This window comes from Macaca mulatta, chromosome 6 (genome assembly GCF_049350105.2).
Source record: "Macaca mulatta isolate MMU2019108-1 chromosome 6, T2T-MMU8v2.0, whole genome shotgun sequence".
Lineage (NCBI taxonomy): Eukaryota > Metazoa > Chordata > Mammalia > Primates > Cercopithecidae > Macaca > Macaca mulatta.
Genome location: NC_133411.1, coordinates 169082828 through 169096607, shown reverse-complemented (window position 1 = coordinate 169096607; position 13780 = coordinate 169082828). Strand labels below are relative to the sequence as shown.

General features: G+C 49.5%; 1 protein-coding gene and 1 long non-coding RNA gene across 2 annotated transcripts; both read right to left on the bottom strand.

Annotated features, from left to right (window-relative positions):
* Positions 1–2107: 2107 nt before the first annotated feature.
* FABP6 (fatty acid binding protein 6) lies at positions 2108–11855 on the bottom strand. The gene is made up of 4 exons (XM_028849297.2): positions 11677–11855; positions 8808–8983; positions 6168–6257; positions 2108–2218 (listed from the first exon to the last, which is right to left on the bottom strand). The coding sequence occupies exons 1-4, from the start codon at positions 11741–11743 to the stop codon at positions 2165–2167; spliced, it is 387 nt and encodes a 128-aa protein (XP_028705130.1). The 5' UTR covers positions 11744–11855; the 3' UTR covers positions 2108–2164.
* On the bottom strand, positions 3370–6161 carry LOC144329594 (uncharacterized). Its single transcript, XR_013394987.1, has 2 exons — positions 4040–6161; positions 3370–3900 (listed from the first exon to the last, which is right to left on the bottom strand). It is a non-coding gene; the product is annotated as an uncharacterized LOC144329594 (long non-coding RNA).
* Positions 11856–13780: the final 1925 nt, after the last annotated feature.

Here is a 13780-nt window from a genome sequence, read left to right as displayed (position 1 = left end):
GAGTAAAACTTCTACCTTCTCTCTTCTGTCTCTCCCTCCCTCCCTCTCTCTCTCCTCTTCCTTCCTCTTTCTCTCTCTCCCCTTCTCTCAATTTTCAGCCTAATTATAGTTAACTCTGTTATTTAGAGACTTATTATCCAAGCTCATTATGAGTAATTATTCAGTCTGGAGGGGAAACAGCAACACTGCTAGTTTAATTTAATGCTTACCTAGTTCACTTAATTAGTAATAAGTCTTGGCAAAACGGTGGAATTCATGGGTCCTTGCTGGGTGGGTGGGGAGGGGCTGTGTATTGTTCTTAGAAAGATAAGGTTTCAAAGTAGAATGTGGGAGGAGGCAAGAAAAGGCTGCCTGTGACCTGGGCCGTGACATCTGTCCAGGTTGAGGCTGGCCCACAAGAGTGAAAGGCTGCAAATTGCACAGAGCTAGAAGGACCTTAGGTCAGGTAGCACTTATTAGGCCCCTTCTGTGTGCCATACCCCATGCAAAGCTCTGGACAAACCTTATTCCTTATGTCTCACATGTGGGATTTGTACATTCGAAATAATGTAAGTACTACCTGCCTTCGGTAATTCAACTCTTATAGTGAGTACGTTCTCCTTTCAGTAGTATCTCAGGAATTTTGATAAGTTAAGGATAAATTTTCCCATTTGATACCACTATATCTTTTACCTCTCTCACCCTTTTCACAAAGGGAGGCCTTAGGCCCAGGGCCTTGGGCAGGCAACAGAATCTGGCTAGAAGTCAACATTGTTCAGCTTTGATTTTTTAAATAGTTTTAAATTATGGCAAATAACAGTGGTTGTGTATGTATGGAAGTGACATGATTTTCCATTATAGTAAAAATAAGTGAATTGTCATATAGAAAAATACAGGGTAGCCGGGCACAGTGGCTCACACCTGTAATCCCAATACTTTGGGAGGCCGAGGCAGGTGGACCACCTGAGGTCAGAAGTTTGAGACCAGCCTGACCAACGTGGAGAAACCCTGTCTCTACTAAAAATACAAAATTAGCCAGGCGTGGTGGCACTTGCCTATAATCCTAGCTACTTGGGAGGCTGAGGCAGGAGAATCGCTTGAGCCCAGGAGGCAGAGGTTGCAGTGAGCCAAGATCATGCCATTGCACTCCAGCCTGAGCAATAAGGGCAAAACTCTGTCTCAAAAAAAAAAAAAAAAGAAAAGAAAAATATTGGGTAAAAAAGAGGTCAAGGTGGTACCCAGATGTGGTAACACTTCTAAGGAGAGAGGAGGATGAAAAAAGTCCCCTTCAGGATTCTGGATTAGAGATTGTCCCAGGACATCTGCCAAACCCAAACGTTGCCTCAGAATGCTTCTCAACCCAGGACTCCAGGCACCAGATGTCAGGGTGACCCCGCCCCCGCCCCCCTTCCCAGCCCCCCGTAGCCTCTCGAAGTTCTTCCCAGGCACCCCGCCCAAGCCCTGTGAGTCAAAACCAGGACACTCCAGTACCTCCTGCCCCTCCTATCACCCCCATTGCCCCTTTGCCATCTCATAGACCACTGATGCCCCTCAGCCCGTCATTGGTCCCCCTGGACCCCCTTTGTACCCCTCAGTGGGTAAACTGAGGACCAAAGGGATGACTCCACAGCGAATAACAGCAGAACCCTGGCCAAGCTGAAACAGCTTCCCTGGGCGAGCCCTGGTCCATCCCTACTTTGAGCTTTGGAGCCCAGCAGCCGGGGCCCTTCCTAAAGGAACAGCTCCCACCCCACAACCCCCAAGTCCTGATATGCCTGTCCTGTGGCCCATCCGAGAATCAATGTGTTACCTTTCCCAGCTGACTTTGTCTCCATAAAGGAACCTTCAAGCAGCACAGAGTAGTGGGTGGCAGAGTGGGGCGAAGGGGCCACAGAAGTGTGCCCACTATGCTTCCTGTGCGCCACCTTCAGCCTCACCCAGAGAGCAGGAGCATTGCAGTCATCCACATTCATGTCTTGCTCTGCCATGACGTGAATCCCACAGGGATCTCAGGGCCAATGTGTGGCCCATGTGGCCACCCTTGGGGGCTTTCCCACCCTCACCCAGCCAGAGCCCATCCCAAGACACCAGAAAAGAAAAACAAAGAGGTTCTGGAGCGAGCAGCATCTGTCCTTGTATCAGTTTTATTGGCGGGTTTGTAGCTCCCTGGGCCGGGCCTGGATGCCTAGGCCAGTCTCTTGCTCACGCGCTCATAGGTCACGCCTCCGATGGTGGAGACCTGAAAGAAGCCGCCGGGACAGAGGGAGTCAGTGGCCCACCCCAAGGGAGCCAGGAGGCACCGCTGAACAAAGATGAGCCTCCAACCCCAGCCTTGAGTAGATGAGAGTCAGGTGCACCACTTCTTTGGGCCTCAGTTTCCCAATTTGTTCCAGGAGTCAGTGTGCGGACTCCCTGTGATGAATGGTAACCAGCTGTGAGGGGTGATGTGACTCTGGGTGTGGAACCCTGCACCTCTGTTCCTCTCCATTCACCCATGATTCCCCTGCATGATTCCATTTAATCCTCCCAACAGCCCTGTGAGGTTGTTCTCATTGTACAGATGAGAAAATGGAAGTTTAGAGAAGTCAAGTAACCCTTCCAAGGCCACACGCCATGGCTGCACTGCACAGTGTTTATGGGTACCTGTCACGTGCTCGGTGATGGGAAGATACAGTCCCTACTCTCTGGAAGCCTAAGGTTTAGTGGGAGAGGCAGGCGGGGGCATGCAGTTCATTGAAGGCCCACAGTGTGTGGTGCCCGGGGCTCCCTGCCGTGGAGCTGTGCTGCCATTGGAGGTGCACGTGTCATCAGCTGGTTCGCACACCCAGCAGAGGAAAGCAGCATTTCCATGAGAAGGGCGGGTAGCAAACAGAGAGCTGTGGGAGAGCCCAGAGGAGGCAGGGAGCCACTGACTAGGTAACAGGACGGGGAATTGGCTGTTGGACAGAAGCCTGCAGAACTGGATTTGGAAAAGCAAACAGGAGAAAGGGAGTTCAGAGGAGAGAAACCACATGGCACAGAAAGGGAGATAGGAACGGCTCTGGCCAGCTCAGGAGCAGTAGCTGGTCCAGGGGGGCTGGGCAGTAAGGCCATGGAAGGTCAAGTTTGGTCCTGATTCATGACAAAGGGCAGCAGTGTGAAGTGATGTGTGACTTGCATATGGGATGGATGCAAGGTGGGGGAGAGGTGGAATCAGAGGAGGCTGGGGCTTAGTGTAGGGGAGAGGTGATGAGAACATGGCAGGGGTGCTGGTGGCAGAAGGCAGGAGGGATGCTTACAAAATGCACTGTCTGTTGGTAGAGAAGTGGGGCGGTGCCAGGATGATTCTGGGCCTCTAGAGATGGGAGATTTGCAATCAAGACAGCTCCTCTCAGGGCCTAGTCATGGAACTTTGTTTATGTGTGCGCGTGCCTGGGTCTATGTGCATGCATACGTGTGTGTGCCTGGCTGTGTCATGTGTGTGTGTGCATGACGACCCTGAACTCCAGCCACTGCCCACACCACATGGGCTCCATGATGAGGAACCTCTGGGTATTGACAAGCAGGTTCGCTCAGCTTGGGAAGATCAATTCTCTTTTCAGGCCCAAATCTGCTTCCAATTCTCCTGCCCTATGCTCTCCCTGCACACCTCACAGGCTGGGGGACTTTGCTGCTTCTGGGAGTTATTGACTGACATTTCATGTAAAAATGCATCAAAAGCCCTTTCATTAGATTCTTCGAAATGTCAGTTTTCACCCAGGAGAAGAGGCATATAGTCACTTTTGTTCTTTTTACAGTTTTTCAACACTGTACATCTATTAATTTTTAGACTTTTTTTTTTTTTTTTTTTTTTTTGACAGAGTTTTGCTCTTGTTGCCCAGGCTGGAGCGAGCACATTCTCTACTCACTGCAACATCCACCTCCCGGATTTAAGCGATTCTCCTGCCTCAGCCTCCTAAGTAGCTGGGATTACAGGTGTGCACCACCACACTCGGCTAATTTTTTTTTGTATTTTTAGTAGATACTGGGTTTCACCATGTTGGCTGGGCTGGTCTTGAACTTCTGACCTCAGGTGATCCACTTGCCTCAGCCTCCCAAAGTGCTGGGATTAGAAGCATGAGCCATCACACCCAGCTAATTTTTAGATTATTTAACCAAAAATGTTAAAGGGGGATAAAAAAGACCCGTGGGCCTGGGCAGAAGAGGCAGGGGGCCTAGTCTAGAAGTCAACAGATGAGATCTGCCTCTGCATGTACTAGCTGTGTGGCCATGGCCAAGTCCCGTGCTATCTCTGAGCCTTGTAATGCTGCTCTCTCTGTAAAATGAGTATAATGGGAGGGCACGGAAACTCTTGGGCCGTGTTACGGACTCCATGTGTGTCCCCCAACCAAACCCATATGGTAAAGGTTGAAGCCCCAATGTGATGTTATTTGGAGATAGGACCTTTAGGAGGTGATTAGGTTATGAGGGTGGAGTCCTCATGAGGGATTAGTGCCCTTATAACAACAGACACACGGCCTGATACAGTGGCTCACGCCTGTAATCCCAGCACTTTGGGAGGCCAGGGCGGGCAGATCACTTGAGGTCAGGAGTTCAAGACCAGCCTGACCAATATGGTGAAACTCTGTCTCTAGTAAAATTACAAAAATTAGCTGGGTATGGTGGCACACGCCTGTAATCCCAGCTACTCAGGAGGCTGAGGCATGAGAATCATTTGCATGGGGGAAATGGAGGTTGCAGTGAGCTGAGATCACGCCACTGTACTCCAGCCTGGGCAACAGAGTAAAACTCCGTCTCAAAAAAAAAAAAAACAGGCCGGGCACAGTGGCTCATACTTGTAATCCCAGCACTTTGGGAGGCAGAGGGAGTACATATCATGGGGTCAGACCAACCTGGCCAATATGGTGAAACCCCGTCTCTACTAAAAATACAAAAATAGCTGGGCATGGTTGTGCGCACCTGTAATCCCAACTACTCGGGAGGCTGAGGCAGGAGAATTGCTTGAACCTGGGAGGTGAAGGTTGTAGTGAGCCAAGTTTACGCCACTGAACTTCAGCCTGGATGACAGAGCAAGACTCTGTCTCAAAAAAAAAAAACAAAAAAAAAAACAAAAAACCAGACACAAGAGAGATGATGTCTCCCTGTCATGTGAAGAAACCAGGACGGGGGCCCTCATAAGCCCCTGCCCATGCTGGCACCCTGAGCTTGTACTTCCCAGCCTCCAGAGCTGTTTGAAATAAGTGTCTGTGGTGTAAATCATTTACACCAGTGTCTGAGAGAGGCAGTGTGCTCCTTTCCTCTTGACAGGGCTTGAGATGAGGGCGCAAGGAAATGACAGACAGAGAGAGAGAAAGATCAAAGAAGGAGAAGCAAGGGGGTCACACAAACCCTGCCTCCCTCATCACGTCTTCCCTGCTGGAGAGCTTCAGGGAGGAGGGAAGGGCCCTTTCTAGACCAAACAGGACCCCAGAGGGTCTCTGACGCAGGTCACAGGCTCACAGTGAGGGAATGAAGTGTGGAAATGCCTTCTTTTCCCTGTTAACTTCACATCCATTTCTTCCACCTGGGGAAAACTTGGAGACCCACGGGAAAGAAACAGAAGTGAGAAGAAGGGCCTCCCAGGGCACCACCTCCTGTGTAGGAGGGTCCACAGATATGTGTGTTGGACCTGCCAATATTGAAAGAATTTTTTAATTAGTTGCCAATATTTAATAGTGTGGAGATTTCACATGGAAGTGCAAATTTCCATGTTCTCTGGATAAATCAGAAGATCTGGTAGAAGGCGCCTGATGTCCCTCATGGAAATGGAGTGGAGTGCTGGCTGTCCCTGGAGGAGCCCACCTGAACCACCTCCTTTACATTCTGGGAAGGATCTTCCGGGCTTCCAGTCTTGTGCCCCAGAGGTGGCTGAGTGTAAGTGCTGCAGTCAGGCTGCTTAGCATCAAATCCCAGCTCTGTCATCAAAGCTGTGAGCTCCCTCACTTAGCTTCCCCGTGCCTCAGTCTCCTCCTAAAATGGAGACCAAAATCCCCACCTAACAGGGTTATGTGAAGACCAAATGACATCATGTGCATCCAGCACTCAGCATAGAACCTGGCACAAGGGAAGTGCTGGTAAAGCCAGCTGCCCAGAGGCCTACCTCTGAGGGGCTGTGGCCAGGAGACAGACAAATGTCCAGTAATCATCCCAGGGACCAGCAGGACACTCACCTCCACCAGCTTGTCACCCACGATCTCTGAGGTCTGGTGATAGTTGGGGAAATTCACCACCAGCTTCCCGCCCTCCATCTGCACGGTGGCCTGGAATAGAAGCACAACATTAAGCCTGGGTTGTTGCAGGTGATTGGTAACTATCTGGGGCTGGTGGCACGGGGAGTAAGAAGAATTTACCAAGGCCAGGCGCAGTGCCTTACGCCTATAATCCCAGCACTTTGGGAGACTGAGGTGGGCAGATCACTTGAGGTCAGGAAGACCAGCCTGGCCAACGTGGTGAAACCCCGCTATTAAAAATACAAAAATTAGCCAGATGTGGTGGCTCATGCCTGTAATCCCAGTTACTTGGGAGGCTGAGGCACGAGAATTGCTTGAACCCGGGAGGCAGAGGCTGCAGTGAGCAGAGATTGTGCCACTGTGCTCCAGCCTGGGCAACAGAGCAAGACTGTCTCAAAAAAAAAAAAAAAAAAAAAAAAAAAAAAAGAATTTACCAAGACAGTTGTAGGCAAAAAAAAAAAGTCAGATTTCTTAGAGAAAGTATGAAAATATGTTGCAAGGGTGCACTGGGCAGGTCAGCAAGAGAGGAGCTGACTGCAAGGAGACAAAGTCTTGCTGGAGAGTTTATAGACTGTTGCTTATGCAGTGTGCTGAAGAGGGTTTTGTGCAGTACTGACAAAGCAAAGGTTATAGTGAGATAACTTACATATTTCTATCAGTGGAGGTGACGATAGCTGGGCACAGGAAGATTGTGAGTTATTTGCACAGGACAGGTATGTGTTCTGGACCATGAAGAAAGGCAGACTTATAGCTTATCTACTCTCCTTTTTTGCTTTCCCCTGCTGCCACCAGCCTGACTCCTTTTCTATAATTAGAACTCCACATGGGTCACCAGAGGCCTAATGATAAAGGCAAATAGCTGGGGTTCAAATCCCTGGTCCCAGCATGTTCTGGCTGCAGGGCCTTAGACCCATTACTTGGTATCCCTGAGCCTCAGTTTCTTCAGTTCTTTTTTTTTTTTTTTTGAGGCGGAGCCTCGCCCTGTTCCCTGTTGCCCAGGCTGGAGTGCAATGGTGTGATCTCGGCTCACTGCAACCTCCGCCTCCCGGGTTCAAGTGATTCTCCTGCCTCAGTCTCCCAAGTAGCTGGGATTACAGGTGCCCGCCACCATGCCCCGCTAATTTTTGTAATTTTAGTAGAGACAGCATTTCACCATATTGGCCAGGCTGGTCTCGAACTCCTGACCTCGTGATCCACCTGCCTCGGCCTCCCAAAGTGCCGGGATTACAGGCCTGAGCCACCGTGCCCGGCCAGTTTCTTCACTTCTAAAACAAAAGCAAATGACTGTGTTTTTTCTTCTAGCATTCAATATGTGGCAGGCACTATGCCAGGTGCTTTCATGAACTGTCTTGTTTAATCTTCACCACAGCTCTTGGAGCCAGAGACTGTATGTAGTCTCCTTTTGCATACTAGAGATACGAGGCTCAGGGGAGTAAAATGACTTACCCAAGGCCCTACAATTGCTGGTGGGAAATCATGGTTTCAAACCCAGCCAAGGCTCACTCCAGGGCCCAGCCTCTTTATCTCTGTGCTACATAGAGAGGCAACATTAAAAAAGCACTTATGGCCGGGCACAGTGGCTCACGCCTGTAATCCCAGCACTTTCGGAGGTCAAGGTGGGCAGATCACAAGGTCAGGAGTTCGAGACCAGCCTGGCCAACATGGTGAAACCCCCGTCTCAGCTAAAAGTACAAAAATTAGCCAGATGTGGTGGTGCATACCTGTAATCCTGGCTACTCGGGAGGCTGAGGCAGGGGAATCGCTTGAACCCGGGAGGCAGAGGTTGCAGTGAGCTGAGATCATGCCAACTGCACTCCAGTCTGGGTGACAGAGTGAATCTCAAAGGAAAAAAAAGCACGTATGCTCTCTAGTGCCTGGTGTGAAGGCCTGCCCCTGTTGTGTGACTAAGGCAAGGTATTTATTTATTTATTTATTTATTTATTTATTTATTTATTTTGAGATGGACTCTCACTCTGTCACCCAGGCTGGAGTGCAGTGGTATGATCTCAGCTCACTGCAACTTCTGCCTCCTGGGTTCAAGCGATTCCCCTGCCTCAGCCTCCTGAGTAGCAGGAATTACAAGTATGCACCACCATATCCAGCTAATTTTTGTATTTTTGGTAGAGACAGGGTTTCACCATGTTGGCCAGGCTAATCTCAAAATCCTGGCCTCAAGCCATCCACCCGCCTCGGCCTCCCAGAGTGCTGAGATTACAGGTAGGAGCCACTGTGTCTGGCCAGCAAGCTTTTTAATCCCATAATTTAGCCTTCCCCCTCAATCTAGGGAGAGTAACTGTAGCAATGTCATAGGATTAACTGCATTAAGATGAAAAATCTATTCAGCAAGAGTCTAGGTTATATTAAGTGTTCAGCAAGTGTTAGCTATTTTTCTTATTGTTTTGGTGCCCATTTTTGACCATTAAAAATCAGGAGCATTAAAGTGCCAAGTAACTCAAGCTCTTAATGCTGGAGGCCAAACTGGAGAAAGAAGCCTCAGCTTGGGAGCAGGGAGGCCGTGTTGGAGAAGGAGAAGTCGGGTGGAGGCCTGGGGAAGGACGGGGACAGCCAGTGGCCTCTCACCTTGAACTTCTTGCCCCCCATTGTCTGTATGTCGCTTTCCTTGCCAACAGTGAACTTGTTGGTCATGGTGTGTCCTCCGGAGTAGTGCTGGGACCAAGTGAAGTCCTGCCCATCCTGCTGCACCTCCGTGACGATCTTGAAGTTGCGGGCCTTTTCGATTACATCGCTGGAGAGCCCTGGACCCGGGGATAAGCAGAGTAGCCATATAAGAGCTGCTTTTAACCCTGTGGTTTGGGGAAAGAGCTTTCCTGCCCACCCCCACTGCCCTATCCCATGTACACGATAGGCTAGCCTGCAGGTTAAGAGCACAGTGCCTGAGACAGGTAATACATGTTGTGAGCCATGTGGCTGGGGGAAGTCACTCTCTGTATTCATCCTCAGTGTATTCATCCGCAAGACGGGGATAATAAGGCCCATCCCAAAGGGCTGTTACAAGAATTATATTCAATGTGAGTGTGTTTGTGAAGCTCCGGGCACATAATGGGTGCTCATCAATAATAACCAAGCTTCTGATAGTAATATAAATATAACGGAATCTTGCCAAGCTCGAGAAGTTCTGGAATTAATGAGACTTTCAAGACTGTGCCTTCTGGCCAGGTGAGGTGGTTCAGGCCTGTAATCCCAGCACCTTGGGAACCCAAGGCGGGCAGATCGTTTAAGGTCAGAAGTTCAAGACCAGCCTGGCCAATGTGGTAAAACCCCATCTCCACTAAAAATACAAAAAAAAAAAACATTAGCTGGGGATGGTGGCAGGTGCCTGTAATACCAGCTGCTTCAGAGGCTGAGGCAAGAGAATCACTTAAACCCAGGAGGCAGAGGTTGCAGTGAGCGGGGATAGCGCCACTGCAGTCCAGCCTGGGCTACAGAGCAGGACTCCGTCCCCTACCCTCCACCAAAAAAAGATTGTGTCTTCTAATATTTTTGTTTTACAGATAAGGAAGTGAGCACCCAGAATGGGAAAGGGACTTCCCAGTATTTCATTGAAAGTTAATGACAGAATCAGTGTAGAACCGAGGTGGGCTCCCTTCCCATTCCACAACACGAAGCTGTCATGCTCCTTCAGCATGACTCAGAGGGGCTCTCGACTCCTCCAGGTCCCAAGGCTCAATGGGCCTGGTCTCAGGGTTCCTTTGACCCAGCTGGCAGGCAAGAAGTGGCCACCAAGAGGGAGGGCATGGGTCCCCTTGAGCTGTCCTCTGAACCTTAAGAGTTACACTGCCTGAGACTTTTTAGATAGTGAGATACTGAGATTTCCACAAGATTGTCAGATCCACTGTCTCACTGGTTCCTCACAACAGACTCGTGTTACAAGTCAAGCAGTGAGAGAAGGAATGAAATCACTGGTATCGCTGCCCACAGTGTTTGGCACAGTAAGAGACCTGTGTGTGCTGAATGACTGTGTGAAGAAGTTGATTGTCAAACCTGGTCTCCACGCTAACCCTTTGGTTTCCTCTCCTAGGCAGGATGTGGTGAGACCACTCATCATAGGGTCCTGGGTGCCAATGGCCTCTGCCACTGACTTGGGCAAGTCACGCTGAGTCCCCATTGGTAACACTGAGATAGCCTTGCATATAGCTGGTGTTTGATAAATGTTTGACAGGCTGGGCGCATGGCTCACGTCTGTAATCCCAGCACTTTGGGGGGCCGAGGTGTGTGAATCACCTGAGGTTAGGAGTTTGAGACCAGCCTGGCCAACAGGGTGATACCCTGTCTCTACTGAAAACACAAAAAATTAGCCAGATGTGGTGGCATGCGCCTGTAGTTCCAGCTACTCGAGAGGCTGAGGCAGGAGAACTGCTGGAACCCAGGAGGCGGAGGTTACAGTGAGCTGAGATCATGCCACTGCACTTCAGCCTGGGAGACAGAGCAAGACTGCGTCTCAAAAATAAATAAATAAAAATAAAATAAAAACATGCTTGACTAAATAAACATCAAATCTCTACTTCACCAACCAAGTTTCCACTTTACCAGTTACTAGCTGTGTGACTTTGGACTAGTTACTCAATTCTCTGGGCCTCAAGTTTTCCCTCAGTAAAGTGGAGATACTAATATATTCTATGTGTGTTTTAAAGTCAAAGAGTGTCTAGGCCGGGCGCGGCGGCTCACACCTATAATCCCAGCACTTTGGGAGGTCAAGCCGAGTGGATCACCTGAGGTCAGGAGTTCAAGACCAGCCTGGCCAACATGGTAAAACCCCGTCTTAACTAAAAAATGACAAAAAAAATTTAGCCAGGTGTGGTGGTGCACACCTGTAATCCCAGCTACTGGGGAGGCTGAGGCAGGAGAATCACTTGAACCTGAGAGCCAGAGGTTGCAGTGAGCCGAGATGGTGTCATTGCACTCCAGCCTAGGTGACAGAGTGAGACTCTGTCTCAAAAATGAAATAAAATAAAATAAAGTTGAAGAGTGTCGGCCAGGCGTGGTGGCTCACGCCTGTAATCCCAGCACTTTGGGAGACCAAGGCGGGTGGATCACCTGAGGTCGGGAGATCAGGACCATGCTGGCTAACATGGTGAAACCCTGTCTCTACTAAAAATACCAAAAAAAAAAAAAAAAAAAAAAAAAAAAAAAAAAACAAAAAACTAGTAGGGCGAGGTAGTCCCAGCTACTTGGGAGGCTGAGGCAAGAGAATGGTGTGAACCTGGGAGGCAGAGCTTGCAGTGAGTGGGGATAGCGCCACTGCACTTCAGCCTGGGCGACAGAGCAAGACTGCGTCTCAAAAAAAGAAAAAAAAAGAGTGTCTGAGTTCTTATTATCCTCAGAGTCTGGGAGAAAGCAGTTGCTCAACAAATGTGTGAATGAATGAATGAAATCCTGTCCCACCGTGACAAACCAACCCCGAGGAAGGGATACCCAGGAGCTCACTCACCGAGGAGCTTCATGAACTCATCATAATTCTTCTCACTCTCCATCTCGAACTTGCCGGTGAAAGCCATGCTGCTGGGAGGCTGGAGCCAGAGAGCAGAGGGATGAGGAGAACGGTGGTGCTGAGGGGTCTGCTTTCCCAGCTTATAAACTCTCCCAGTTGCTGAGGCTCAGCCCCTAAGTCACCCCACTTCTTCTCCCTCCTGTCCTGAAGAGGAAGCACTCGCTGTTTTATGATGTGGGCAGGACCTGGAGGGACAGAGCCCCAAGGTTATTCACCCTGGGGAAGTGCTGCCATTGCCCGCAGGGTCAGGATGGCAATGAGTTTGAGGAGTCATCACCTCTCTGCCCGTCTCTCCCTCCATTCCCACACGCCCTGCCTTCAACCCATGCTCTCACCATCTCTCATCGCTCATGCACTCTCTCACTCTGCAACCAAAGCACTTGAGCACTTGCTGTGTGCAGGGCCAGCACTGAAGAAACACAAATGAACGAGACACACACCTTTCCCAAAAGAGCCTTTGGTTTAGTCCAGAGACAAGCACACACCTGCAGAGAGTTCTTGTGTAAGCAGGATGTGATGTGCCCCATGAGAAAAGCAGGTGGCTGACCTGGGGCATGGGGAAGGAGCAATGGTGTCCAGCAGGTGGCTGGTGCATGTTTGGGGAGGAGGTGGCATTTGGCACCCATCTTGGAGGACCAATAGGACTTGGATGTGTAGGGAAGCAGGAAGGTTGGAGGAGGCTCAGAACAAAGGGAGATGATATTCTAGGATGAGGGAACAGTGTGATGAAGATGGAAAGGGTCATGATGAAAGGAAACAGTGAGTCTGGCTGGAGCAAAGCAAACTTGAAGGACAACAGATGCCCCTAAGGGTGGAGATAATGCAACCAGAGTACAGCAGCCACCCATGGACCTAGGCAGCGCACCTGGAGGAGAAGGTGCCAGGTGCCTTGAAGATGCCTGTGTGCCAAGCACTGGGCTGGGAGCTGGATGAGTTTTATTTTGTTCAAGCTTCAGAGCTGGAAGGGGCTAAGGGTTCAGAATCTTGACTTCCATTTCTGCTCTGTCTCTCAGTAGCATTTCACATGCTGGGACTCTATCTCCTCAATGATCACTCCAGTCTATCTATGTCGTGAGATAGTCCTCTGCATTGGGCAAAATTGACAGTGCAAAGTATAAAAGACTCTGCAAAGGCTCTCATGATTATTATTTATTTATTTATTTATTTATTTATTTATTTATTTTTGAGATGGAGTTTCACTCTTGTTGCCCAGGCTGGAGTGCAAAGGTGTGATCTCAGCTCACTGCAACCTCCGCCCCCTGGGTTCAAGCAATTCTCCTGCCTCAGCCTCCCGAGTAGCTGGGATTACAGTCATGCACCACCACACCCAGCTAATTTTGTATTTTTAGTAGAGAAGGGGTTTCTCCATGTTGGTCAGGCTGGTCTCGAACTCCCAACCTCAAGTGATCCGCCTGCCTCAGCCTTCCAAAGTGCTGGGATTACAGGTGTGAGCCACCGCACCTGGCCGATTATTATTAATTCAGGAAATCTCTGCATGTCTATTTCGTTTTCCCAAGCTTGCTCTCCATGAATCTCCCTCATTTCCATCTCAAGCTGAATTCAATACAGTTGCTGACTCCCAGACCTGGGACTAAGGAGTCTCTGAACGGATGAAAAACCAACTCTGCCGCATCTTACCAGGCTTTAATCTCCAATCTTGGAATTTCTAACTCCAGCCAGGACTCTTACTTTAGTCTAACAGGCAGGCAGACAGACAGACAGACAGACACACACACACACACACACACACACACACACACACATCATGGATTTTTCTAAGTTATATATACAAAAATTTCAAATAATTCAGAGCAAGTGACAGTCCTGTCAGAGGTGACCTGTGATAATAGTTTGGTATCTCTCCTTCCAGGTTTTTTCTTTTCTTTTCTTTTTTTCTGAGACAGGGTCTCTGATTGTTGCCCAGGCTGGAGTGCAGTGTGTGATCTCAGCTCGCTGTAGCCTCGACCTCCCAGGCTCAAGTGATCCTCCCAACTCAGCCTCCCAAACAGCTGGGACTACAAGTACATGCCACCATGCCTGACTT

What these genes read in the sequence shown, in the direction of transcription:
- FABP6 (XM_028849297.2), bottom strand. Translation starts at nt 11,743, where the DNA reads ATGGCTTTCACCGGCAAGTTCGAGATGGAGAGTGAGAAGAATTATGAT. An exon ending in TGGGGGGCAAGAAGTTCAAG is followed by an intron (nt 6,258 to 8,807) that starts GTGAGAGGCCAC and finishes CTTCTATTCCAG; the next exon opens with GCCACCGTGCAGATGGAGGG. An exon ending in TGGGTGACAAGCTGGTGGAG is followed by an intron (nt 2,219 to 6,167) that starts GTGAGTGTCCTG and finishes GGCTTCTTTCAG; the next exon opens with GTCTCCACCATCGGAGGCGT.